A 27,259-nucleotide genomic window follows, 5' to 3' on the forward strand; every position below is an offset into this window, starting at 1 on the left:
TCACCTAAATAAACAATAAAAACACAAATATAAGTACATAATACCGAATTTCCGAAAATTGGCCTTAAAACAACTTCAAGAAAACTGAAATTAGAACATACTAAGTTGTAGATCTCGAGGGGATTAGGAAAGGTAAATTTCGTGAAAATCCGATAAGAAACGAAGGAATTATGGCCAAAACAGCTTGAATTTGTGAAAAATATGTTTGGTTTGTTTATCATAAGGTAGAAGATGAAGTTAGAGGAAGAAAAATCAGAAAATAGAAGGGGAAGGGGGCTGACCCGCGGGAAAGGGAAGAGGAAAGGAGAAGAGCGGGATTTTTAGTCGGGATTTTTACGAGTCGGGTTTGACTTGTTTCAATAATAATTAAATCCGTAAGTCAAACGCAAATTCCGTCAAGACCAAAGTTCTTAAACACGAGATTACAATAAAATTGAGTATTCATACGACCCATTTCCAAATTCGTTTACCCAACGTTCAAAAGAATTGTCATTTCCCCCCGATACGCCCTTATTTCGAAATAAAAAGTTTTACACGGTTTAAACTATTTTTAAACATCTCGAAACTATCAAAATAAATACTTTTCTTCAAAATATAATAAAATTATATTTCTTTGAATTATTTTTACTTTAAATACATTAATGTCAAATTTTACTTGATTAATTAATTATTTTCGAAATATATTAACGGTCCGAAATTACGGGGCGTTACATGTATTGTGTTGAAATTTTGACTCAATAGGAACAAAAAATTGATGAACCATAATTTCCTACTTAAATCCGGTTTTTTTTTGTTTAGAGGAGTAGAACTTAACTGGAGTTAGTTAAAGTGAGCTAAACTGGATTAAATGGAATGAAACTAAACCAAACTGAGCTGAACAGAACTAAATTGAGTTAAAGAGCTGAAGTGAATTGAAGTGAGCAAAACAATTATCGGTGTGACTTCAAGCAGTCTGGTCTACTTAGATATTGCTACTTTTACATGGGCATTCATTATATGAAATCGTATATGAATATGACGAGATTTTCTTCAATTCCTGACACCTTTACTCGCGTTTTACGTCTATACCTCCTTTCGGGTAGAGCAATTGGTTTTGAGCAACAAATTAACTCCACCCAACTAGTGATAGGAGAAATTCTTGGCCACAACCAGTATTCAACGTGAATGGAAGAAGATAAATAAAAAATTAGACTTAACAATACTTTTCATGAATAACTGAGTGTCCCTAATTTGTATAAGTTAGGACCCTCCTTTTATGCATTTTGATCCAATTTGAGCATTTTAATACTGTTTTGCTTGCCATTTGAGAGACCCTAACTAGAGGAAGAGTATAAATAGAAGTTAGAGAGATGGATTAAACACAAAACCCTAGATCTACAAATGCTCTCTATTCGATCACTTAAGTAATCCTTAATCAAACTTTAATTTTTCTAGTGTTTTTAACTTTAATCTGTCATAGTTTAGCTTAGATCTCTGTTTGTGTGGTGTTGAGTATTTGTTAATTTTGGTTTGTGTAAAAGATTGAAGACATTCATCTTTTATTTCAATACAAGTCTCTATTTTTCGTCTTGTTGGTATAATCTTCTAACTATTTTCTTTGTTTAATCTTGTTTTGATTTCATTCCTTCAATAATTAGTTGAATATCAATTAGTCATCATGTTTATCTTTGTGTTTGAATTGAATCTAAACCTATTTGCTTTGATAATCGCTAATAGAGTATGAGTGAGTAGATAATTTTGGAGGGTTTAGGGAAATCCTAGATAAAGTTAAGAGGTTGCTAATGGATCATTGATGTTTGGATTTGGGTGATTGATTCGTCTTCACATTCATGCATGATATGTATTTCGTGATTTGTTTGCACAAAAGTTTTAATCTCTCATTGGTTTTATGAACTATCCATGAAGCGAAAGCTAGCGGTAGTGTTTTGATTGCATGGTTGTGATAAGTTTGACTTAACAATAGTGAAAACTTGTTATTGTTGGCTTAAGGAAAATCTTAAACCGAAAGGTTAGGATTAGACCTAGCTAGATGAACTCGATTACCCAATCTTCTTGTTGATACTCTTCTCTACCTAGGTGAACCTAAGACCTTAAATCCCCTTAAATCGATTAAATCAACCAATCTTAGCTTACTTCCAGTCTTTGCATCTAGTTTAGCATTTTATTTCATTTAGTAGTTTATAACTTAGATTATTAATCAACGACTCTTTTACTAAACTAACCATAGACTTGCACAATCTAGCATTAACCCTCACCATTTTTGCGTTCGACCTTGATGACTCCCTTCATTCAACTCCAAATCGTATATTTATTTTTTTACGTTTGCCGACGCACGTTTTACATCGTAAATATCTTTAGTTGCACTGTTTTAAAAATTATAAAAATTTGATAATTTTAATGTATTCCTAAGCACAAATAAAACAAGATCACACATGAATATATTTTATCTTATATATTGGGAGGAAATGAGAAAATTCTTCTTACTTGTGAATAGTATACAAAAGAGAAACATACCATTTGGCGTTGAATGGAAGGAGTACTACTTAATTGAGTTATTAATTATTATTTTTTATAGGGTATGATGCCTTTACGCGTGTCAAAAACAATATAATTTAACTGAAATAAAAATAGTTTATTCTTATTGGCTAAGGTTTACGATAATATGGTAGATCAGATGTACCTTACAATTTTTCTAAGTGATTGAAATGGACTAGGGGACTAACGTAGTAGAACTTCAAATAAATGTGTAAGATGATATATATACTCCGTACTCAATAATAACTTAGCTCGATGCAACTAACTTGAACAAACTCAACTCAATACGACACTTGTGGATGTGATAGTAACATTATCCGAGGAGTAATTTGTGAATAGCAAAACGTAAACTCGACATGATTCAATTGGAAACGAACGCAATCGATTGTTCTGATAAAACTCATAGAAGTCATAGAATAGTCAGCTCTAAATATGTGCATGACGAAGATGAAACAGTAGACATGAAGTAAAAGCAAACGCATACTCTAACACCAATCATCAATGACCAGTTTGATGATCACAAAATCTCCCTTTAGACGAACACTATCCGTTTAAAGTTGTCACCACTTTCATAATAAGACTAATAACAAGTGAAATGGTGAGGATTGTCTTTTTTAATCCGTCTGCAATGAGACTTATTAATAGATGATATCCATCTCATATATTTAGACGGATATAGCCATCTACAATAAGACTTATTGATAGATGATATCCATCTCATATTTCAACTTGCAAGGGTTTGGATTCCATGTCATTTGTCAACAATACTATAATGCTATTTTATCTCATAACAATGTATATGTAATCATCAAAAAACTCGTCAGGTTCGCCACAAAAAAAAAGGACTCTTTCTGAAATTCCATCATGAGATTCTTGAAATTAGCCTCTTTATTCTTGCACCATAAAATGCAGCACTAATATATAGTGCGAATTACAACTAAAATAATATTAAGGGTTTTGATATATACAATCCATTGAGTTGTATTTAAGCATTTAAGATTTTCCATATTTGGTATTAAATTAGGAATTCAAGACTAAATTATACACAACTCAATGTAATTAATGCATATATTTAGAACTCCTTTCTATATTTAGTTCCTTAAATACAACCCAATATGTTGTATATATCAAAACCCTAACATTAATATATCCATTGTCCAAGGGTTTCTGTATATGACATAATGGATAAGGACGGTTCCAATGTATGTAACCTTATTAATTAACATAAATTTTCACTTCAGACAGACACATTTAAAGCTGTAGACATATAGTGTCTCCCTCATAAAATGAGAATGAATAGTGCAAGTGGGCGGGAAATAAATACCCTCACCTGCCTCCTACTTACATTTTATGAAAGGGTCACTATCCGTCTACAACATTAGACGGATAGTGTCCGTGTACAATGTGACGGATTGATTAATTAATTATCCTTTTTAACAATACAAAGCAATGAAGATCCTCTATCCCATTTGATGTCCCATTATATGTGTCACACCACTTAGCTTCTAACACATCAGCAAGTTTATATATTTGTTGCAATATTTTATTTTATCATAAGTGATGTGTCAAAACGTAAGTGGACTGACACACACAATGGGACAAAAGCGGGACAGATGAACCTCACTGAATACAAAAACACAATTTTAGAATACTCTTCCGTCCTTGTAATTTGTTTACCTTCCCTATTTATAAGTGTCTTATTCATTTGTTTATTTTTCTATATTGACAATATTTTTGAAAGTAATTTGATGATCCAAATATCATATTGTCCACTTGTTACTCAGTAACACCATCTATAAAGAGTCTCCTCCACCGTCCTTGATTTTTGTAGTAAAATCAAAGTTAATAAATAATCGGGACAGAGTGGGTGACTGAGGAAGTAACAAATATTGTTGGAATCTTAATTTTTAGCCTAAACGAGGAGGAAAACAAATGTCAGCTAATCTTGTTATAAATGGATATATCCGTCTATAGCTAAAGACGGGTCAAATAGCTTGAAAGTGGTGATATTTTTGGCCCCACCACCCCAATTGTTGTTTGTCCTGTTAGGAATGTGCTATTGTATTTGGCTCATCTTTAGTTATAGACGGATATGTGCCGTCTATAATAAAATTTTGTGAACAAATGTACATCAAAGCTGCTACATGCAGTCTAAGGGAGTGTGGCAAAATTTATTGGATACATATTTAAGTAGCCCTAAAAATCAAGACATTCTCTGCCATTCCGATAGCAATTTAAGACTTCATTAGTACGACGTTTTTTTAGGGAAGATGTCAAGATTCAAGAACAATACGGTACAGATTTCACCGATGAGAAAACATACAAATTTCATAAGCAAAATACGTTTTTTTTTTACAACTTAACAAAAATGCTTGTCTGCATTTTTTTCATTTTCGGAAATCCAATCAAACATTCAAACCTGTAATAGAAGTGTAAGAAAGTCATGGTTTCAACATCAGTTTGATTGTAATGCTATCCACCATCTATAATGGGTTAATAAAAGTGTTAATTAGTCTGAATTTGAAATTGCTTAAACCAAGTTCACAACTCATTTTTAATCAATTTTTACCAAGACACATATTAAAATTTATGTCGATAATTTCATCAAACAAGAATTGTTTTATCTGCAACATATATTTTATTTTAGGTCTTTTTGTTACCATATGTTTAAATGGGCTTGTTTGGATAGAAGGATTTAGAAGGAAACAAAAGGAGAGTAGAAAATTTAGAATCCATTGAGAGGGTGTTTGTTTCGAGAAATATGAACATACCTCGGATGTACTACCTCAGATCTCATTCGTTTTTGAGTTTATGTTTATTTTTTCTGAGTTTTAAAAAATTTAACTTACATTTTAATTTTTTGGCGTCAAAACTCAAATCTAACTGAACTTATATGTAATGTTTTGAGTTATATATTGTAATTTTTTGAGCTTAGTGTCTAATTGAATAAACTCAGAAACTTTATACTCCCTCCTATTCAGGGTTTTCTTCCTTATTCGGTTATTCAAGTTTTCTTCCCTATTTCCTTTTTTGGGTTGATTTGTGTGGTCCAAATTCAATGGCATGTGAGGTAGTGTATTTTGTGTGGTCCAAATTCACTTCCTTATTTCTTGGGTAAAAAATAAAGGGGAAAAATATAGTGAATAGGAGGGAGTAGTAAAACTCAAAAACTTTAAAACAAAACTCGAAAACTTTATTATAATGCTCAAAAACTACACAATTGGTGGTAATACATCGGATGTATAATCCACCTACCGGGTGATATGGGGTTGTAACTTCATTCCTCATACCCGGTGTTTGTTTCAATTCTTAGCGGCATGGATTTGAAACTCGGTTAAAGTTGGAATATGTAAAATCATTACGTTAAATAATAATTTTTAACATTACAATATCCTTAACATAAAGATTTAATCCAATAATTATATAAAATATTCATTTACAATATGTCATAATATTTTTTTTTTCACAATTTTGTGTATTTTAATTTGATATCCACGGGTATCTATCTTATACTCACCACCCCCCTTGGATAAAAGAAACCCATACCTCATGAATTTGAGGTATGGGTATGAAACCCTTATATTTGTAAAACAAACAAAAGATAGGGGTTTGACTCATTCTAAATCCATACCTCATACCTTTACTGAATGAACCAAACACCCCCTGAGTTGTTTGGATAGTAAATAAGAGGGAGGGAAAAGGAGCGTGATTAATTATCCCTCCGCAAATCAAAATCTCCATGAAATATTGACCTGATCCGGTAACGTAATGTGTATCCAACCTGACACCCGAACCGAAGAATAATTGAACTTGAACTGAACTTAAATAAACCCGATCCTATATGATTATAGCAAACAGGTTAATACATTAAATAACTCAATAATAATAAACCCGAAATAATTCAATCTGGCCTAAACCAAATTCATGCAATTCCAAGCTAACTTGACCCAAATTGTCCTAATTTAATTGACCCATTTGCCAGAACACAAATTTTTGGAATATATCCAAATACTCAACCCCCCACCCTCTTTCTTTCCCTTCTATTTTGATATCCAAACATGTCCTTAATCTCTCATATACTGTACCTAGTCAACAAAAAGTTGTTCAAATTACATAGATAGGCAATTTCTCTACGTTAAATGTTTTATATGTTTTGGGTAAACTTGGGTATATGTTGGAATTGTGTCTCAGACAAATCGCGGGGGCGGTCATGGACATGTCAATTCGGCCCGCCGTACTGGGCCCAAGCCCATTAGAGGCCTCTACTAGAATAAGAAAGATATAAGATTAATTGATACGGCTAAAGTTTAGTATTTCTTGTGTTGATATACTGGTGGGGAGGAAGTCATTCAAAAATCAATTAAAGGCTAAAGGGTCTTTGGTTTGATTCCCTTTGTGGCTGTTTTTTTTTTTCCTTTTTTTATTAACACAAAATCTCATTGAAGACGGGTGATATCCGTCACAAACTTGTGACGGATACCGTTTTCTGTCACAAAATACCCATTGAGAGGTGAATGGGAAGTACATGGGGGTGCCCCACCTTGTCCCCTCTCCCTTTTTGTGAGAGATCTTCACAAGCAAGACGCTTTGTTTTATTAAATGGCAAGCATCTTTTACATTTATTTAATATTATAGGTGATTTATTTATTTTATCGTGGTAATTTTCATATATTTATTTACCATGAAAAATGTCATTTCAAAAAATAACACTTATTTCAAATATTTTATTACTCTATTTTTTCGATTTAATCTTTTTTATCAATTATTATTTCAAATAATAAAATGGTAATAATCGAGCTAAATGAAAATATAGATCGATAATATAATTTTTTTACACGTCCTAAATGCATTATGTTGATACGCTATATAATATTTCTGGATTTTATTAGTTTAACACGCTTAATAAATTCCGCTTTTTAAATGGCAATTACTCGGTAATTGATAATTTAATATTACGCTGTTGCCAAGTACTAAAGGCATCAAATATTATGTTTGTATATGTAAGACGTGGAAATTATGAGATGATTATACAAGGGTCTTCATAAAATACATCAAAAATTATGTTTTCATATATATAACTCGAAAAATATGAGACGGTTATAACATGGGCCTTTATATAGCATTTGGAACAGGGCCTCGGAATACTATTGGCCGCCCCTAACCAATCGAATCGGTAACATTTGAATTTAGATGGTCACATGTTTATGGGTTGACGTTTGACACTTATGATAACTTTATAGTATTATATGATAATAATTAAAGTATCTAGACAGCATATTATTTTATTAGCTGCAACACAGAAGATACATTTAAAAAAGGGGGGAGTATTTTATAGTATTTAAATAACGAAATATAATAAATAGTTACTTTATTTATTCATATAGTTACTTTATTTATTCTTCCCTATAAACAGATGGTATTGTGGAATTGGAAGGGCTATTTCATTCAGCTAGTTATTTTTTCGAGTTTGAAACTCTTATTGCCATTGTTATATTTTTTTTTCTAAAACTGCCATTGTGAAAATTTATTTTCTATAATTGCTACTCTATAATGTAATTAACTTATTTAATTGTCATTAAGTAACATGTTACCTATCTAGCATGTAAACAAAACCTAACCTCCATAATTAAATAATAATATTAAAAAAAAAACTCCAAAGAAAAATCCTACGTAATAGTCAATCCTCTTTGCAATTCTTGAATCAATTGATTTTGGCCAAGGTACACCTACCAGGCTACCATTTCTTCTCTTATAGAGTTATAGTTGTACTCTTTAGTTTTATATAAAAATTTTAGATCAAATGAATGGAATGACCTTTTACCTTCATTATGGGGATATTTTATGAGGAATCCGAATTTGATTTATGTATGGTGAGAAGCAGTTAATTTAACCATTCCTTTTAGTTATGTAACTCTTGAAAATATTACAAATTTAGTGAAATCAAAAGAATACAAGGATGAGGAAATCAAGACAAAAGTAGAGTAGGGGCATGCAGGCATTATACATGGCATTTTCCTTGCTCGCAAATTATAGAGTAAGACGGTCTCTCAGTATTAGACGGCACATCTACTAAAAATAACATCCTTTTATTGTTAACAAATGAGTTACGAATATTTTTATATAATATATAGCACAGTTTTAGGGTGTGAGACCGTCTCGTGCAATGATAACTATTCCTTGCTCAAATTTACCACAAGTTCCAGGAGGAGTCTTAGAACTTGGAAATTCGATGGAAGATATGTACTTATTAGATGCAATTTGCAGGGGAGTTTGGGTTGATAGGTTTCGACAGTTTTAAGCTTCCAGCTCTTAATGTTTGGATGGTACTAATTAGATATTCCACTAAATAAATAAAATCTAAAGATTAATATTTGCGAATGATTAGCAATTAACTCTGAAAGTACAAAGTCTCTAATGAATACACACTGTGGACGATCTACACTCTCAATCTTTAAGAGGACTCGGAGATATGAGAACCCTTGAGAAAACCCTTTTTATCTCTCTAAACTTTATAGGGAAGAAATAAGAGTTAAATACATTCATTGCCATCATAGAACTTTTTTTTTTTTTTTCTAATATTGCCATTGTAGATTTTTTTTTTTTTTTTTTTAGTGCCACTCTAGAATATGCATTGTTTCTTAATTGCCAATATTTAATTTACTTTACGTATGTGATTTTTCCTTTTTGTTTACATCAATTTGAATGCAATTAGGACTCGTTTGGTTGCCCGTTGGAATACAATTCTACCGGAATATCGAATTCATGGGATTTAAGTTCCAACATTAAATTCACGGAAATTAGCTAAACAGTTGGTCTTGCTTGTGACGGACACTATCCGTCACAAGATGAGGACGAGGGGCACTATCCGTATTCAGCTTGTGACGGATATTGTCCGTTTTCAATGAGATTTTGTGTTAGCTAAATCCGTTTGGTTGTCAATGTAGGAGTTCAATTACATCGGAGTTTGCAATTACTTTTGGGGGGGGGGGGGGAGGGAGGGGGTGTTAGGTAATTCAACTCCTCCATTATGGAGGAGTTTGAAACTCCTTGGAAAATAGAATTCCTACATCATGGGAAAAATGAGCAACCAAACAAGTTCCAATTTTCTAATTTATGGGATTTTACAACTCCATGATTTACAAGGGGCAACCAAATGAGGCCTAAGTCTTTAAAGGATCATATAATTATTTTCGCTGCGTATACCGATCCTTCTAGTGGCATTCGAAAAAGTACATAAACGTCAATAATGTTTTTATACCATTAATTAATTCCCCTTTAACTAAAAAATTAAGAGTTCACCAAAATTTTCCCGGCAAATGAAATACTCTATGATTGATCCTCTCAACCTATGTCGTATACTTTTATACCATAAATAGGAAATACTAATATCCAATCTTATTTATGAGAAATTTTGATTTTGTTACATATATAAAACAGCATTAATTATACGTATGATATAATAGAGGTATTTTGAAGAAACCTTTTATAATTCTAAATTTATGTCTCATATTGATACAAAGGGACTGCAAGTTGATTATCTCATTCTGCAAATTCTCTAATCTTATTGTATAATTAAGCCATTAATCAATGTTTTTTGGTAACTATAAGAATAGTAATACTTTTATAATAATCAAGTTATTACCTAATTGAGTTTCGTTACAACGTCAATCTTATTTGGCGAAACTATACGAAATTTTCTCTCTTTTACATCTTAAGCATGTTGCCAAAGTAACGTCTGTTTACATTCTTGTCTTAAAAATCGTGCATAAATACACGGAAAATACATTAGTTCTATATTAAATGAAGAGAATGAAAAGATATTATACTTTTAATTCTATATATGTATAAACACAAAATCTTATTGAAGACGGCACGTATCCATCACTTTGGAGTGACGGATACCATTTTCTCTCACAAATGACCCAAATAGAGGAGAGAGAAAAGCACATGGGGGTACCCCAACCTTATCTCCCTATCCGTTTTGTGAGTGACATTACCCGTCACTTGCTCCGACCCGTCTTCAGCAAGACTAACTGATGTATAAATGTATAGTGGATAGTACAACTCATAGAAGGCTAGAATACCTAGGGAATAATAGGAGTATTTACCCTTTCCACACTGGGAAATCCCTACCATTATTTGCCTACTGTTAATGATTCGATCAGCAAAAACAATACTACTCAGAACAGTCAAGTAGTCAACCAACTCCTAGAATATATTGGGAGTAGGGACCAATCATTCATGTTTCCATTCATGGAGTACAAAACCATGGACTTCAATTTTGTCCTACTCATTCAACAATTAGGTACGTAATCATTTTTTTTTTTTTTTTTTTTTTTGAGAAAAGCAGCCCAAGGGCACATTAACATGTCATCAAATCAGCGAGTACAACATTGTTCGCAATCGATGGTAAAACATCTGATCACTCAAATCGATGTACAATTCTAGGAAATAAATGAGCTACAGCATGAGCTACACAGTTATTGACTCGATTAATATACGACCAAACAACATGAAACAAAGTCGACATAAATAAGATATCACTTAAAACTAGATAGAAAACATTTCGGTCTTTCTTCCTCTTCTTCAATGCGCCGATGACTTGGAGACAGTCGCTCTCGATCATAACTTTTGGATGCCCCTTACGACGAGCCTTCTCAAGCCCTTCCAAGACCGCAACCGCTTCTGCAACATGTGGCTCCCAAAGCTCCTTCCAACCCCTCGCCACACCCCACAACACCTTTCTATGTTCATCTCGGCATACAACGCCAACCCCGACCCCATCCCCTTCCTTCACTCCCGCATCCACATTCACTTTCACAAACCCCTCCGCTGGCCCAACCCACCCTTCTCGCCTTCCCTCCGGAGCCATCACATTCCCCTGCCCTTCATTCACGCTCCTCACCCAGCCGCCACCTTCAATCTCCTCACTCACATCCCTCGCTCTTCGGATCACACAAGATGGGTCGGCCACCCTACCCTCAAACACGACCTTGTTTAGATGCTCCCATAAAGCCCATCACCCAACCATAAACCGCCCTTGCTCCATTACCCCATCACACGACCTTTTTTTTTTTTAACTCTTTGTTCCAATCACGAATGCCCCCCCCCCCCACTCCATACTCCTTCTCTACACCCAAATTTAAGCCCTCCCAAATCCTTTTAGTAACCAAACAATCACGAAACAAGTGAAGACACGATTCAAACAAAGAGTTAAAAAAAAAAGACAAAAAGGAAACTCACCTTCAACTCGGGTCACAATGTTTGCCTTTGTCGCCAAAGCCTCTCCGCACAGCTCCCAGAAGAAGAGCTTCACTCGGGGCCAAACCGGAATTTTCCAGAGCCTATTCCACAGCCATTTCTCCCGTTCCCAATCCGACGCCCCCCTCCCCTCTTTCAAGGTCCTCTCCCGCCAAATACCGATAAGCCGACTTAACGGTTTAAATGCTATCCCTCTCATCGCACCAAAACCACTCATCTCTTGGCCGATTTCGACAAGTTGAATACCAGCTATCCTCTCACACTCAAAAGGAAGGAAAAAGTGCTCAAGCTTCTCGCAATCCCAACCTTCACCGTTAGGCCGAATCAATTCCTCCAACTTCATATCTTCATGCCCCTGAACACACGGCGATAAAACACGGCCTGCTTGAGTACCAACCATCCACGCATCCCTCCACACACTCGTTGTCGTGCCATCATCAATCCTCCGCCTTAGCCCTCGAGCCAACACACTCCTTGCCTTGTGAATCCCCCTCCAAGTGTAACTCGTATTATTTCCGAGTTCAGCCGTCATCAAATCCCCCGTCGGATAATATTTGGCCCGCACCACCCTCGCCCATAAGCTGTCCGGGTTCGAGATTAGCCGCCACGCTTGTTTTCCAAGCAAGGATAGATTAAAAAGACGAGAATCCCTAAACCCCTGCCCACCTTTACACTTCGGCTGACACATCCTTCGCCACGTCACCCACGAAATTCCACGCCTTCCCTCACTATGTCACCACCAAAATCGTGACACCATCGATCTAAGATCATCACAAAAGATCGCAGGAAGTTTTACAACTCTCATAACATAGGTAGGAAGTGAATTGACTATCGCCTTTAGAAGGACCTCCTTACCCGCCCTAGACAACAGTGTCCCACGCCACCCTTGAATTCTCTTACTCAATTTATCACGAATAATGTTTATCAACACCTTTTTCGATCGCCCCACCACAGTCGGCAAACCTAGATACCTTTGTTGTTCCTCCATTTCACCAATCCTCAGCTGATTTACAATAGAATCCCGTCGCTCCCTAGCCACCCCACGACTAAAGGACACCGTAGTCTTCTCCAAGTTAACAAGCTGGCCCGACGCTCCTTCATAATTTCTCAATATACCACTAATAACCTCAACCTCATGCAATTTCGCTTTAAGGAAAAAAATACTATCATCGGCAAAGAAGAGGTGCGAAATTACCGGGGCAGTCTGCGAAACACGAATCCCATGCAACGAATCAATCTCAACGGCGTGGCGAATTCGATTAGACAAGGCCTCTACACAAAGAATAAAAAGATACGGGGATAAAGGATCCCCCAGGCTCAGCCCTCTAGACGGTCTGAACTCCCGCGACGGCGACCCATTAATGAGCACAGAAAAAGATTCATTAGTAACACAATCCATAACTCTCGCCATCCACTCTCTATATATCAAAGCCCATCGTAGCAAGCACCCTTTCCAAAAAGCACCATTCTACCCTATCATAAGCTTTGGCCATCTCGAGTTTAATATCCATAAATCCTTCCGAGGCCCGTGAGTTCTTCATAAAATGGAACATTTCAAAAGCAGTCAGCACATTGTCCGAAATTACTCTTCCTGGTGTGAAGGCACTCTGATTTTCAGACACAATATTATCGAGGAACTCTTTCAATCTATTAGCAAGCATCTTTGACACCGGCTTGTAGGCCACATTACATAAGCTAATAGACCTGAAGTCACGAATTTTGTCTGTAGCCTTCTTCTTTGGAATTAAGATAATTGCTCCCCTCTTCAAATAGCCAAAACCGTCCGAACAACCTCAGGTCCAATAGCATTCCAATAGGATTGATAGAACAAACCATTCATACCATCCGGTCCAAGTGCCTTTAGCGGGTTCATCTGATTCAAAGCTTCCACTATCTCATCTTCACTATAGTCACGTGATAAAACCGTGTTCATATCAGTAGTCACACGGTTTTCCAGCCCATGGAGAACACCATCAAAATCGGTCGGTTAGATGACATAAAGAGCTCCTGAAAATAGCTATTTGCAACTTGCGAAACCACTTCATCCCCATTCCTTTCCACCCCGTTATCATCGACCAGCTAACCAATATAATTCTTCCTTTTACGTTCGCTGGCACAAGTATGAAAGAACTTGGTGTTTCGGTCCCCATCTTTAAGCCATAAGGCCCTCGATCTCCGCCTCCAATAAAGCTCCTCTTGTCGAGACAGCTCAGCCACCTCCGCTACTAATTTCCGCCCCCTCATCACCTGTCTATACTCTCGTCCTCCATTATTTAACATAGCAATTTGTTTTCGTTTTTGTCCAATCATTTTTCGGATTTTGTGAATGTTGGTCTTGTTCCACTCTTGCAATTGACTAACACACGAACTCAAAACCGTCACCAAATTTCCCCATCCTCGCTCAACCCCACGAACAACCGCGTCCTCACACCCATCATCTCCTACCCACATTTTCTCAAACCTAAAAAGTCGTCTCACACTGCCTGCATTCTCCTTCGAATTAAGAACAAGTTTTATCGGGGCATGATCGGACCACTCTCGCTCAAGATAAAAGAGCTTGGCATACGGAAACAGCTCTAACCACTCCCCATTCCACATTGCCATATCTATCATACTTTGCCTATTACCAGCGCCCACTTGCCCGTTATCGAAAGAGAAATTATACCCTTCCCACGCCACACCCCGAAGCCTACACTCATCAACCGCAGCTTGAAAGTTATTCATTTGCCATTGCGGTCGACTACCTCCTTTCATCTCGGTCGAAAACAAAATCTCATTATAATCTCCCAAGCATCTCCATGGTAAAGTGGACTGTCTCGTTCAAACCCAAAGCAGCTCCCAAGATAAATGACGATCCGATACAGCCGGCCATCCGTAAAAACTCGTCACCCTCCATTCCCCTTCTTTGGACCGCACCCTAAAGTCCATGTAATGGACCAACGCCGACACAAAAGAGCATCCAAGACCTCTGTTCCACATAAACGCCAAACCGCCTGACCTCCCAACACTATCCACCTCAACCCCATCATACCCGTCCAACTTTTCCTTTACCCTACTCATTTCACGACCACTAAGCTTTGTCTCACATAAAAACAATAAGGTTGGGGCTTCCCTCCGTACTAAGTCTCGGAGGGCACTCACCCTCTCGGGGTTGCCCAATCCCCGATAGTTTATACTTAGAATATTCATTAGACCCGACGGGGTTGAAAAACCTCAACCTCCGCTTCAGGTATAATGACGCCCCCGTCGATAACAGCTCACATTCTTTTCACCGAACCAGCATCCTCCACCTCCTCTACCTGCTCATCACGCCCTCTTTTCCTATTCTCCCCTACCGCTGTTGGCACCCCCCCTCAGTTCTTCCACACTTCCTTCCCTCGCAATTCTTTTCCATCTCCTCCCTTTGATGTGCTCCTCCCCCCCTCCCCCCGCACATTTTGCACCCCATAATTTCCTGCCCTCATCCTACCCACACCCACACCCATACACACCTCCACATCTACCTCCATGTTCCTCCCCACTATCATTCTGCCATTCACCTCCTCCACCGTACCCCCTCCACGCCCATTATCGTCAGCAACCACCTCCACACAACCACTCTCCCCCCTCCCAACCTCATTCGGCATCGCCCTAGCCTCATTGTCCCCACTCTCCCTCCTCTTTCCCCTCTCCATCTCCTTTAACCCCGCACCCTCTTCTGGCAAAGATTGAGAGAAATTGACTGAAGCTTCTCAATCATAGAATTTATATCAGCAGTTGTTTCCTCCCTGCTCAGCCTATCAAAGCTACTCCGCAAATCCTTAGCAGCTTTACCCGTACCTTAACTCGAGGTCTTTGTGACTTTCCACGTCGAAGTACACAACCACTCCCCAAACCCAAGCTCGTCATCATCATCTGGACCATGTTCACAATCCTTTTCCCCGTGTCCAATTACCCCACACCCATAACAAAATAACGGAAGTCTTTCGTACTGAACATCGAATGTAACCACCTTCCCTGCCTTCAAAGTTATCGGCACAACAGATTTAAAAGGCTCTCGAACATCATAAAGAATATTAACCCTAATAGCTCTATCCAATTCCACTTTCGGTCCATATTCAACAGCAACAAATGTCCCCAAGGCATCCCCAATTCGTCGGGCATTTGCTAAAGACGATCTACCGGAAATAGGTAGATCATAAACCCTCGCCCAAATCGAAAATCGAACAAGTGGAACGTAGGATATCTTACCTGAGGGATTCGGTTCGTTAAAGCACCAAACGAATTTATCAAAATGTCATGGTTGGCCTTCCAAAACCCTAGCTTTATCCCGCTCCAACCCGAAACGAAAGTTGAAAGTTTTTTCCTTCGAATCGCCTACATTACCCAGTGCCGGTTTCATAGGGTTCCAAAGTTTGATCATTGTATCGATCACGGTCTTGACATTGATTTCTCTTGAAGCCCACACTTTCCCCACCAGTATAAACCGATTATTCCCCTCCGCTTCATCATCAACCTCCTCCCAAACAAACGAGGTTCCCCCGCGTTCACCATTCGATCCCATAAGCTCTTTCCCATTCCGGTTAAGGCCCCTCACTGTACTGTTCATCTGGTCCTGCATAAAGAAACAAAAAACAACATAGAAAAACAAAGGAAAGACTAATCTTACGATCGAAATCGTAAGAGAAATCTCCGATAAAGAGGAGGAAGCAAAGATTTTTTTTTGACAGGAAACCGTAGGAAAACCCTAGATGTGTAATCATCTATTGATTTCGATGGATTTAACTTCATTTTCGAATGAGGTTTTCTCGTGTGTTTACTGTCCAGTGTCAATAGCATTTACACTACAACAGCATTTGAATCCTGGAAAGTAGATTGGTAAATACGATGTAATTGTACTCATCTACTAGTAATACCTTTTGAATATTGATAGGCTATCACACACCTATACAAAGATAATATTTATACCCTAGACAACAAATGAATGTAGTACTTAGGGGTCGAACCCAAAGGAGACGGGAGTTATTAATTAATTGTTATGGAGCGAAGTTTATCTTGAGTCGATGCGGTTGATTGATTGATTGGTTGATTATGCAAATAAAATGAAAACAACAATAAAAAGAAATTTTCTAGGGAGGTCGGGTCACACATGCTAATTACGTAAATGTTTATGTCAAGTTAGGAAGTTGATTTTGCGGTAAATGTTTAGCCTTAGAGATACCCACCTTACGGCATTAGTATCAACCATAGACCGGGTCCTAGAGAAACTCTCGTCCATGACTAGGTCGTCCTACTACACATGCTTAGTCTAATTCAATTCCGTGCTTCTCGACTTTAGAACGAATGAACAAACTTAATCGATGAATAAGGCTTTTAAACATAGATTAAACATTATGGTGCAAACATGTGATAGAAACACTTATACAATATTAACTTATCCTTATTTTGACATTTACATATTACTTAATCAGGCATGGCTTCCTTTACTCCTTAAACAAATGCAACTACTCTAACATGGTGGAAATGGGAATTAAACTAATGACAAATGAAATGATAAACATAATGGAAATGTAAATAGAAATTACCTTGCAATTGGAAATGGAAATGTAAATGGAAGAACAATACTTGTAATATAAATAACTTGTAAATGTAAATTGTTTTATAACTTGAAATGTAAATAGGAAATGTAAATAACATAAAGTAAATCTAAACTAAACTAAACTAAGAGCTAATCTAAACTAACTACTAAATTTAGAGAGAATTTCTATGTAAAAGTGTGTAGAAAGATGGTGGTGTAAAGGGTGTGTGAGATTAGCACCCCTTATATAGGAAATAAGGGAGTAAACTTTGTAGAGGAATCCCAAAATGACATCCTAAGCACACTCTTAATTTTCCTTCAATTCTTGAGTAATTGCCAAAAGGAATCCCATGCAAATTCTTAATGTCTCTTTAATCACATGGTTAAATGTGATATTAGCATCCAAAACTTCTTAGCATCCAATATATTCCACCATAATTTGGACTTTGAATTTGGGCTTGACTTGCATATTGACTTTGCTTGCATTTTCATTTTGATCCAACACTTTCTTCATGCAAAATCCATGCACTTCCAACACTTAGTCCAATCTTGCTCTCATACTTAGCCTTGCTTCTAGTGTTGGCACATTTTATAGTACTTTAGCTCATTTAGCTCATTTAACTCATTTTCCTACAAAAAACACTTGAGCACACAATTGCACTAAAAACACAATATTAGCTTAAAAACACTTTAATAAGTGCTAAATGATGTGTAAAATCAAACTAATATAAGGGGTTAAAATGTATAAAATATGCACTTATCAAATATTTTATGGTGTAATAAATTAATAAAAGTTTTTTTTTTCTATGTGGTATTTGTTAAGCATATTTTGTGAATATCTTTTAATTTATTTCCTTATCGTTATTTTATGTAAATTGTATCATTAGCCTTTCTATATCTCTTGTAATTATCTTTTTTGGTATATTTGTATCTCGGCTAGTCTCGTCTAGGTTTAGGTTAGCTTCCTTCTTCCGTCATTGTACAAATATGCTTCATTTTATTACGTTCTGAAATATATGAAAATCATAAACATTCAATCACTTACATGGTATCAGCCACCTAGGTAGCACCAAAACGGACACGGACACGGGACACGGACACGACACGGACACGTGACACGGCATCCCTTGAAATTTAGGACACGGGACACGTTATTTAAATTTAATAAAATATATATTTTATAATTATAAACGTTCGATTTTATTTTTATAAAAGTATTTGATATTAAATTTAAATAAGTGAAGCTAAAACTTGCCCTTGATTATAACTCGTTTTCATTTACCATCCAAACGAATCTTTTAATCAATCTCTTTCGACAGCTCATTTCACGCTTAAAGAACATCATTCACCCCAAATGATGTCCAAATGTCATGGACACGCGTCGGACACGGCCGAAATACCATGGACACGTGTCGGACACGTGCCCGAATAAATGTAGAAAGTTAGACATGGCTTTGTAGGTGTCCGACACGTTTCGAGGTGTGTCCGAGGAGTGTCGGTATCCGACACGGTGTCGGACACAGGACGGCTGATTAGGAGAAGTGTCCGTGCTACCTAGTCAGCCACACCTCGATCTTAACCCCTCTCAAACTTCGACCTCGACTTTCCCCATGGCCGCCTCTGGCGCCACCCTTCCCAAAACTCACGAATCGAATGTTCCCCTTTTGCTTGTCAATCTCGCCGTGGTTGAAAAACTCCCCCCCTAACCTACATGTCTTGGCAAGACCAAATCGAGTCGCTCCTTTTTGGATACGACTTATTCAAATTTCTCGATGGAACCCATCCTTGCCCTCCATTTACCATTGTCGATCCCAAAGATGACACTAAAACTGCCACCCTGCCGAACCCTGCCCATCTGAAGTGGCGTCATCAGGGCCCCTTTCTCAAGGGTGCCCTTCTCGGTACTCTTGATGCCTCAATTCACTCCCTCGTCATGCGGTCTCCTACGTCGCGTGATGTGTGGACCACCCTTACATCCACCTATGCCAAACTTTCCCGTGCTCATATCTTGAAAATTAAAGATCGCCTCAATTCGATTCGCAAAACAAACCAATCTAGCGTCGACTATATGCAATCAATCAAGGTCTGTGCTGACAAGCTTGTCGTCCTTGGAAAACCCATGGATCACGAAGACTTGATTGCTATAATCATCCTTGGTCTCGATTACAATACCCATCATTTCGTCATCGATCCCGTTCAAGCTCATGACGAACCCATCTCGTTTGAATCCCTCCATGAAAAATTACTCAACTTTGACCTTCGAAACAACCAAGACACGACCCCTAATTCTTTCCCGGCCTTAATTCATGCCGCCTCGAGGTCAAACACCTATGCTCACTCACTTGCGGCCCCCACCACCGTCACCTCTGACACCCAAAAACCATGGCCCGATCCTCCCTTCAAAGACAAGTGCCAGTATTGTGGCATCACAGGTCATGTTCTTTTCTTCTGTTATAAATTTAAACGTGATTAACCTCGTGTTTTCCTCCCACCTCATACCATCAATCGAATCACCTGAGGACCACCCCAAGTCCATACTGCCACCACCACCGTTTTTCACACCCCTCTCCTACGTCTGGGCTTCTCATTGACAGTGGGGCCTCCCATCACATCACCAAAGACTTAGATAACTTGGCTCTACACTCTCCTTGTAATGGTTGTAATGAACTTCTAATTGGCGATGGCTTCGCTCTCGATATTACTAATATAGCTTTATTCACTATCCCTTCCTCCTCTAATTCTATTTTAAAATTTTCAAATATTTTGTGTGTCCCACGTATTTCTCGCAACATTATTTCATTTTCTCAATCGTGTCTTGATAATAATGCAATTTGTGAATTTTCCTCTCGTTTTGTTTTATAAAGGATCTCTTAACGGGTCGCATTCTACTCCAAGGTCAACTTTAAGATGGTGTTTATGAGTGTCAAATTGTTGTCCCTGTCGCTTGTGCACACGTTTGTCAAGTTTCCCCCCATGTCGACCGGCATCACAAGCTTGGTCATCCACCCGTTCCGATTTTAAAATTTTTACGTAGTCATTATAGTTTAAGTATTTCTTCTAGTGCGTTTATTTCTTGTAATTCTTGTGATATTCATAAGAGTTACAAGCTTGCTTTTTCTCAAAATACAATAAAATCGTATGCTCCTTTGGATTTAATTTATACGGATGTGTGGTCATCCCCTATTATGTCTCATGACGGTTTTAAGTATTATATAATTTTCGTCGATCATTTTCCCAAGTTTGTTTGGCTATATCCTATGAAATTAAAGTCCGATGCAACTTAGATTTTTATTCACTTCTGCAAACCCGTAGATTTTTTTTTTAAAATAAACTAATTTTACAACTTTACTCCGATAATGGAGGATAATATGTTAAACTTGCTACAACTCTTGTAGACAATAGGATAGTGATGCGTGTCTATAATATGATGTTTTACATCTTTATTTCCACGCATTTTATGTCTATTAGATGTAGTTTATTCTAATATTTCCCCTATTTCTGTCTACTCTCGTGTTTTTATGTAATATTGCAGATTATTGCGGAAATGGGTAGAAAATGAACCAAATCTTGACCCCGGAAGCTAAGCTTAGGAAGGACATGAATATTTGACTCGGACTTGAAGTTTAGAATGCATTTCAAGGCCTGAAGATAGCAAAAAAGCATGGGTGCGTACGAGTTTAACAAGCAAAGAAGCACCTCACGACATTGCAGGCTGCTTCAGATGGCTATATATCGAGTTCTAGAGAAGATAATCGAGTGATTCCAATTGGAGATGAAAGCTTATCCTCTTAGCTTTCCAACGCCGCGTAGAACGCCTGATTTGACCAAGTAACGAAGAAATGGCAGCTGTTTTAAGATCAGTGCGCGCTGCAGGAATCGTCGAATGCAGTGCATACGGTATTTGTTGGTCGATCGACTTGTCCAAGTGGTCGATCGACCACCCCACGGGTTCCAGTAGCTACTGTTTGCTGCTACTCAGTCGATCGACTGCCATGCTTAGTCGATCGACCAAGACACTACTTCAGACGAGAATTAAAAGATCGAGATTTATCAAGCCCACAAGTTATTAGGTTTAGGAATAATAGCTGCGTAGTTTTCCTTTATAACGTAGCTTTAGCTTTCAGTTTGAGGCATTCAGTTTTCATCATCAAAATTTTAGGGTTCTTTAGTTTACATTAATTTCTCAATAAAGTTCTTGCTTAGGATTTATTCTTCCTTTCTATTTCGGTATATCTCGCTTAATTTGGTTTTTTCTACTTTATTTTGTCAATAGCATAGAATTGATAGATTAGAATCCCGAACCATAGCCTATTATTGCGTTTTTATTGCTTTAATTACTTGATTATGAATTCCTTTGTTGTTTTTATCATGTTTGTTGTTATTGTCATTCATATGAGTAGCTAATCCCCCTTTGCTAAGATGTGAGGGAATTTGTGGCGTAGACGACGTAGAATAGGCAGACTGTTTGGGGTTGATCGATCGATCGATGTTAATAGTCGATCGATGAAAACTTGGTCGATCGATTTGCACCATCTAGTCGATCGACCGCATCGCGTAAGAATTAGCATTGTTCAATTGATTTAATTGCAATTTTTGATAAAAGACCGAGAGGCTATTTGTTAATTACTTAGGAATTGACCGACCCAATAGATCGAAAGAGAGGGGAGGGCAATAGATTACCAATTGAACGACTAAATTATACTAAGATCGTAAGATAAGTAAAATTTAGGCATTAGGAATCACTTTTCAGGGCGTGAGCTAGTATTAGTGAGACCTAGGGACTAGTAGCTTAGTGATTTGGCGCTACTTGTTAAGTTGGTGCGAGAGGACTTCTTATTTTCCCACCTTACGTGATTATTTCAGATTTACCTAGGATTTGCGTCGTCGTAGCTACAATGAACCGATCGTCTTAGCATCCTTTTTATCATCGTTTACATCGTCAGTTTCATTTGCCTATTTATTTATTTGCATTTAGTTTAATTATAAATCAATCAAAACCCCCCTCATTGTTACCCTTAGACTAAAATAGAAAGCAACTAATAATTCCCTACCTCCCTGTGGTTTGACCCTTACTATCACTATCTATAGTTTTAGTTTGGAAATTATAAATATTATTTTTGATACTAAACGACGGTATCAGATAGTGTAACACCCCCATACTCCAAGTGCCTTACCAGGACCACCCAGGTATAAGGATGTTACCATCTCGGTTACCCGAGGCAATGATAATCAAATAAACAATAATGAAACAACGTTTAAATAGAAATACTTAGTGAAAGGTTATAATCTCGAAACCAAAACCAAAAGTACAAATACATGATCTCAAACTGACTGTCTACTGATTTAACTGAAATGTCTATAAAAACTACTAAGCTACAGCGGAAGACTTCTATCATCAGATCATGGCACATCCCAGCTATCCCAGTACTCAACTCATACCTGCTCAATATCTGCTCACCATCCCCGAATGGATCACCGCAGGTTTTAAAACAATAATCGGGGTTAATACTATTTACATAAATGGCGAGCAATAACCCTGTCCCATTAATGTGCACATCCCCTTCCGTGGCGGGTTCCACGAATGGCGAAACTAGGGCGTGAAGCCACTCCCGCAAGTGACTCCACTCAGCCGAGAACGCATCTCGAGAACCATAGACAAACAATCACAATCACAATATCAACAACCGTCTGAATCTATCAACAATGTATAATCACAACCGTTTGAATCAATCAACCACACTAACTACAGCACAATCACCACACATTATGTAAGTAATACTGAGTAGGGAAACCCTACCTGGAAAGCACAACAATCGACGATCTCACGGTGATATCAAAAAGCTTCTCTACGAATCCTCCTCCTAATATACAAACACATAATCACTACCAAGCATACAAACAACAAAAACCCCCAATCCCCAAATTAGGGTTTAACCAACTTTAAAGAAACATCATAAAAACGGTATATAGGTCTTACCCTCGACGCAAGGATCACAACGGTGTAAAGAAAGGTGAAATCCGACCTTCCAAGCTCCGGGATTTGCCAACAATGCGATTAAAGCTAATAACGTAGTTTGCTTTCTCTTCTCACAGTGATTAGGTTTTGAAAAGTTATTTAGGAACAATGACGGAAGAATATATACTCTAATCGCATTATTAACAAAACCCGAGAAAACAACTCCCGTAAACCGGCTACTCGATCGAGTAGCTAAGGTACTCGATCGAGTGCCCCCTTACTCGATCGAGTACCCACGTTACTCGATCGAGTACCCAACAGGTCAGAAACTATTTTATTCCGCAACATGCCCTTACTCGATAGAGTACCCCAATACTCATAAATACGTAGTATTACAGTCTTCCCTTCTTAAAAAGAAATTCGTCCCCGAAGTTCAAACCACAACAAAACAAAGACACACACTACGCATTCCCGACTCAACAACCAAAACAAAACTCGACATAAAAACATGTTACTAACCCAAACTCAACCCGACTCAACGACAACAACCATGCCGACACAACATAAAAAGGGTATAAAACTCATAAAAACTCTTTGCGATCATCTCCTACCCCCCTAAAAGAAACAAGGTTACGTCCCCGTAACCATACATACCTGATAAAAAAGGAAAGGGTAGCGCTCTCTCATGATATCCTCTGCCTCCCATGTAGCTTCCTCAGTCTCGTGGTTAGACCAAAGGATCTTAAGCAAAACTGTCTCACCACTCCTAGTCTTCTTAACCTTCCGGTCAAGAATCTGTAGGTACCTCAAGATATGATAAAGACTCATCTAGCTCTAAGCTCTCTGCCTCTAACACATGTGACTGGTCACTCACATACTTCCGCAGCTGCGATACATGAAACACATTATGCACTCTCTCTAACGCAGCAGGTAAAGCCAGACGATAAGCAACTTTCCCAACTCGCTCTAAGATCTCATAAGGACCGATGAACTTCTGACTCAGCTTGCCTTTCTTCCCAAATCTCATAACCCCACGCATAAGAGACACTTTCAGAAGAACCTTATCCCCAACCTGAAACTCTATATCCCGGCGATGTAGATCTCGCATAACTCTTTTGCCTATCCCGAGTTTGCTCTCATCCGTTCCCGATCATCTTGATCTGTTCAACCATCTCATGTACCATCTCTGGTCCTAGAACTCTTGCCAAAGACTGCTTTGTCGTCCCAACAAATCGGACTCTCGCATCTCCTCCCATATAAAGCCTCAAACGGTGCCATGCCAATACTAGTGTGATAGCTGTTGTTGTAAGAAAAATCTATCAAATCCAACCTCTGTTCCCAGCTACCACCAAAGTCTATCACACAAGCTCGTAACATATCGTCAAGAGTTTTGATTGTCTCTCAGTCTGACCGTCTGTCGCAGGATGAAAAGCTGTACTCATCTTCAAAGTTGTTCCCAAAGATTCCTGCAACTCTTTCCAAAACCTTGAGATAAATCTCGCATCTCTGTCAGACACTATGTCCTTAGGGACTCCATGTAACTTAAGCACATTCTTCCTGTAGGCCATAGCTAATTGTGCTTTAGTCCATGTATCTTTCATTGGCATAAAATGAGCTGACTTGGTCAGTCGATCCACTATTACCCATATCATGTTGTTACCCTGTTGACTCTTTGGCAAACCCACGATAAAATCCATAGAAATGGATTCCCACTTCCACTCAGGTACCTCTAAAGACCGAGTCTTACCTTGTGGTCGTCATTGTTCCCCTTTAACTCTCTGGCATGTCAAACAACGGGCCACAAACTCAGCTGTTTCTTTCTTCATCCCAGGCCACCAAAACGTGTTCTTCAAATCTTTGTATAGCTTGTCACCACCTGGATGTACTGAATACGGTGTACAATGTGCCTCTGTCATGATTGTCTTTTTCATCTCCTCATCATTAGGGACATACCACCGACCATCGAACCTCAAACTACCATCTGTATGAATGGAGAATCGAGACACTGTCCCTTTCTCTACTCCAGCTCTCCACTCAACCATCTTAGGATCCAAAGCCTGTTTACCACGAATATCCTCATAAAGATCAGGCTGTACTGTCAAATCTCCCACAGCATCTCCTCTCTGCATCATATGTATACCAAACTTCCCCACCTCATCTCTCAACCTCATCAAAGATAGAGCTGTACACAAAGAATGTACACTTTTCCTACTCAAAGCATCTGCAACAATATTGGCTTTCCCTTCATGGTAGATAATATCCATGTCATAATCGCCAATCAGCTTCATCCACCTCCTCTGTCTCATGTTCAACTCCTTTTGAGTGAAGATGTACTTGAGACTCTTGTGATCCGAAAATACCTTAAAGGTCGCCCCATAAAGGTAATGCCTCCAAATCTTGAGAGCAAACACCACTGCACCCAACTCTAGATCATGTGTAGGATAATTCTCCTCATACGGCTTCAATTGCCTAGAAGCATAGGCAATCACCTTACCGTTCTACATCAACACACATCCTAACCCATTCTTTGAGGTATCTGTATAAACCTCAAAGTTATGTATCCCTTCAGACAATGCTAAGACGGGAGCTGTGTTCAAACGCTCCTTTAATGTTTGGAACGCCTTCTCACAACTCTCATCCCAACGAAACCTGTTCTCCTTCCTCATCAAAGCTGTCATAGGTCTAGCTATCTTGAAGAAATATTTCACGAACCGTCTGTAATATCCAGCTAAACCCAAGAAACTCCTAATCTCAGCAACATTGTTTGGTGCTTCCCACTTTGTCACTGCCTCAATCTTCGCCGGATCCACATCTACTCCCTCCTTAGAGATCACATGCCCCAGAAAAGCAACTTTCTCTAACCAGAACTCACACTTGGACAGCTTAGCATATAACTCATGCTCCCTCAGAGTCTGCAACACAATCCTCAGATGCTCCTCATGCTCCTCCTTAGTCTTAGAGTAGACCAAGATGTCATCGATAAACACCACCACGAACTTGTCCAAAAACTGTCTGAAGATTCTGTTCATCAAATCCATAAACACAGCCGGTGCATTAGATAACCCAAACGGCATCACCACGTACTCATAATGACCATACCTCGACGTGAAAGCGGTCTTTGGTATGTCCATCTCTCTAATCTTCACCTGATGGTATCCCGACCTCAAATCAATCTTGGAAAAGACTGATGCACCACTCAACTGAACAAACAGGTCATCTATCCTTGGCAAAGGATACTTATTCTTCACCGTCACTCGGTTCAGCTCTCTATAATCTATGCACAACCTCAAACTCCCATCTTTCTTCTTCACGAAAAGAACTGATGCTCCCCACGGCGATACACTAGGTCTAATGTATCCCTTCTCTATCAGATCATCTAGCTGTTTCCTGAGCTCCAGCATCTCCTTAGGACCCATCCGGTACGGTGCCTTAGAGATTGGCCCCGTCCCCGGTTTCAACTCAACGGTGAAATCTATCTCCCTCTTCGGTGGCAACCCCGGAATCTCCTCTGGAAAAACATCTGCAAACTCTCCCACCACTGGTATCTGATCAACTGTCGGACTCTCTATCCGGTCATCTCTCACATGGCACAAGATCAAAGGGCACCCCTTCCTCAGATAAGACTTCAAGGTGACAGCTGCAATCAACTTAACTTTGGGTTTGACTAGAAACCCACGATAAGACACACTAACACCCTTAGGCCCTCTCAAAGACACTTTCTTTTGATGACAGTCTATCTTAGCTTTATACTTTCCTAACCAATCCATCCCGACTATCATCTCAAAACCGTCAAAAGGAAACTCTAGCAAGTCTACAGGGAGATCAACTTGCCCAACTATCATAAATACATCTCTAAACAACCTCCCACATGATACAGACTCACCCGAAGGTATGAAAACTTTCTCACTTACAGACTCATATACCCTCAAACCCAACCGTTTAACATGACT

General features: G+C 38.3%; 1 protein-coding gene across 1 annotated transcript; it reads right to left on the reverse strand.

The window, feature by feature from the left end:
- Positions 1–10,908: 10,908 nt before the first annotated feature.
- LOC141640725 (uncharacterized) lies at positions 10,909–12,328 on the reverse strand. The gene is made up of 2 exons (XM_074449408.1): positions 11,779–12,328; positions 10,909–10,979 (listed from the first exon to the last, which is right to left on the reverse strand). Exons 1-2 carry the CDS (start codon positions 12,326–12,328, stop codon positions 10,909–10,911), a joined length of 621 nt encoding a protein of 206 aa, XP_074305509.1.
- Between the last annotated feature and the right edge of the window lie 14,931 nt (positions 12,329–27,259).

The sequence above is a fragment of the Silene latifolia genome, chromosome 2, assembly GCF_048544455.1.
Source record: "Silene latifolia isolate original U9 population chromosome 2, ASM4854445v1, whole genome shotgun sequence".
NCBI classification, from domain to species: domain Eukaryota; kingdom Viridiplantae; phylum Streptophyta; class Magnoliopsida; order Caryophyllales; family Caryophyllaceae; genus Silene; species Silene latifolia.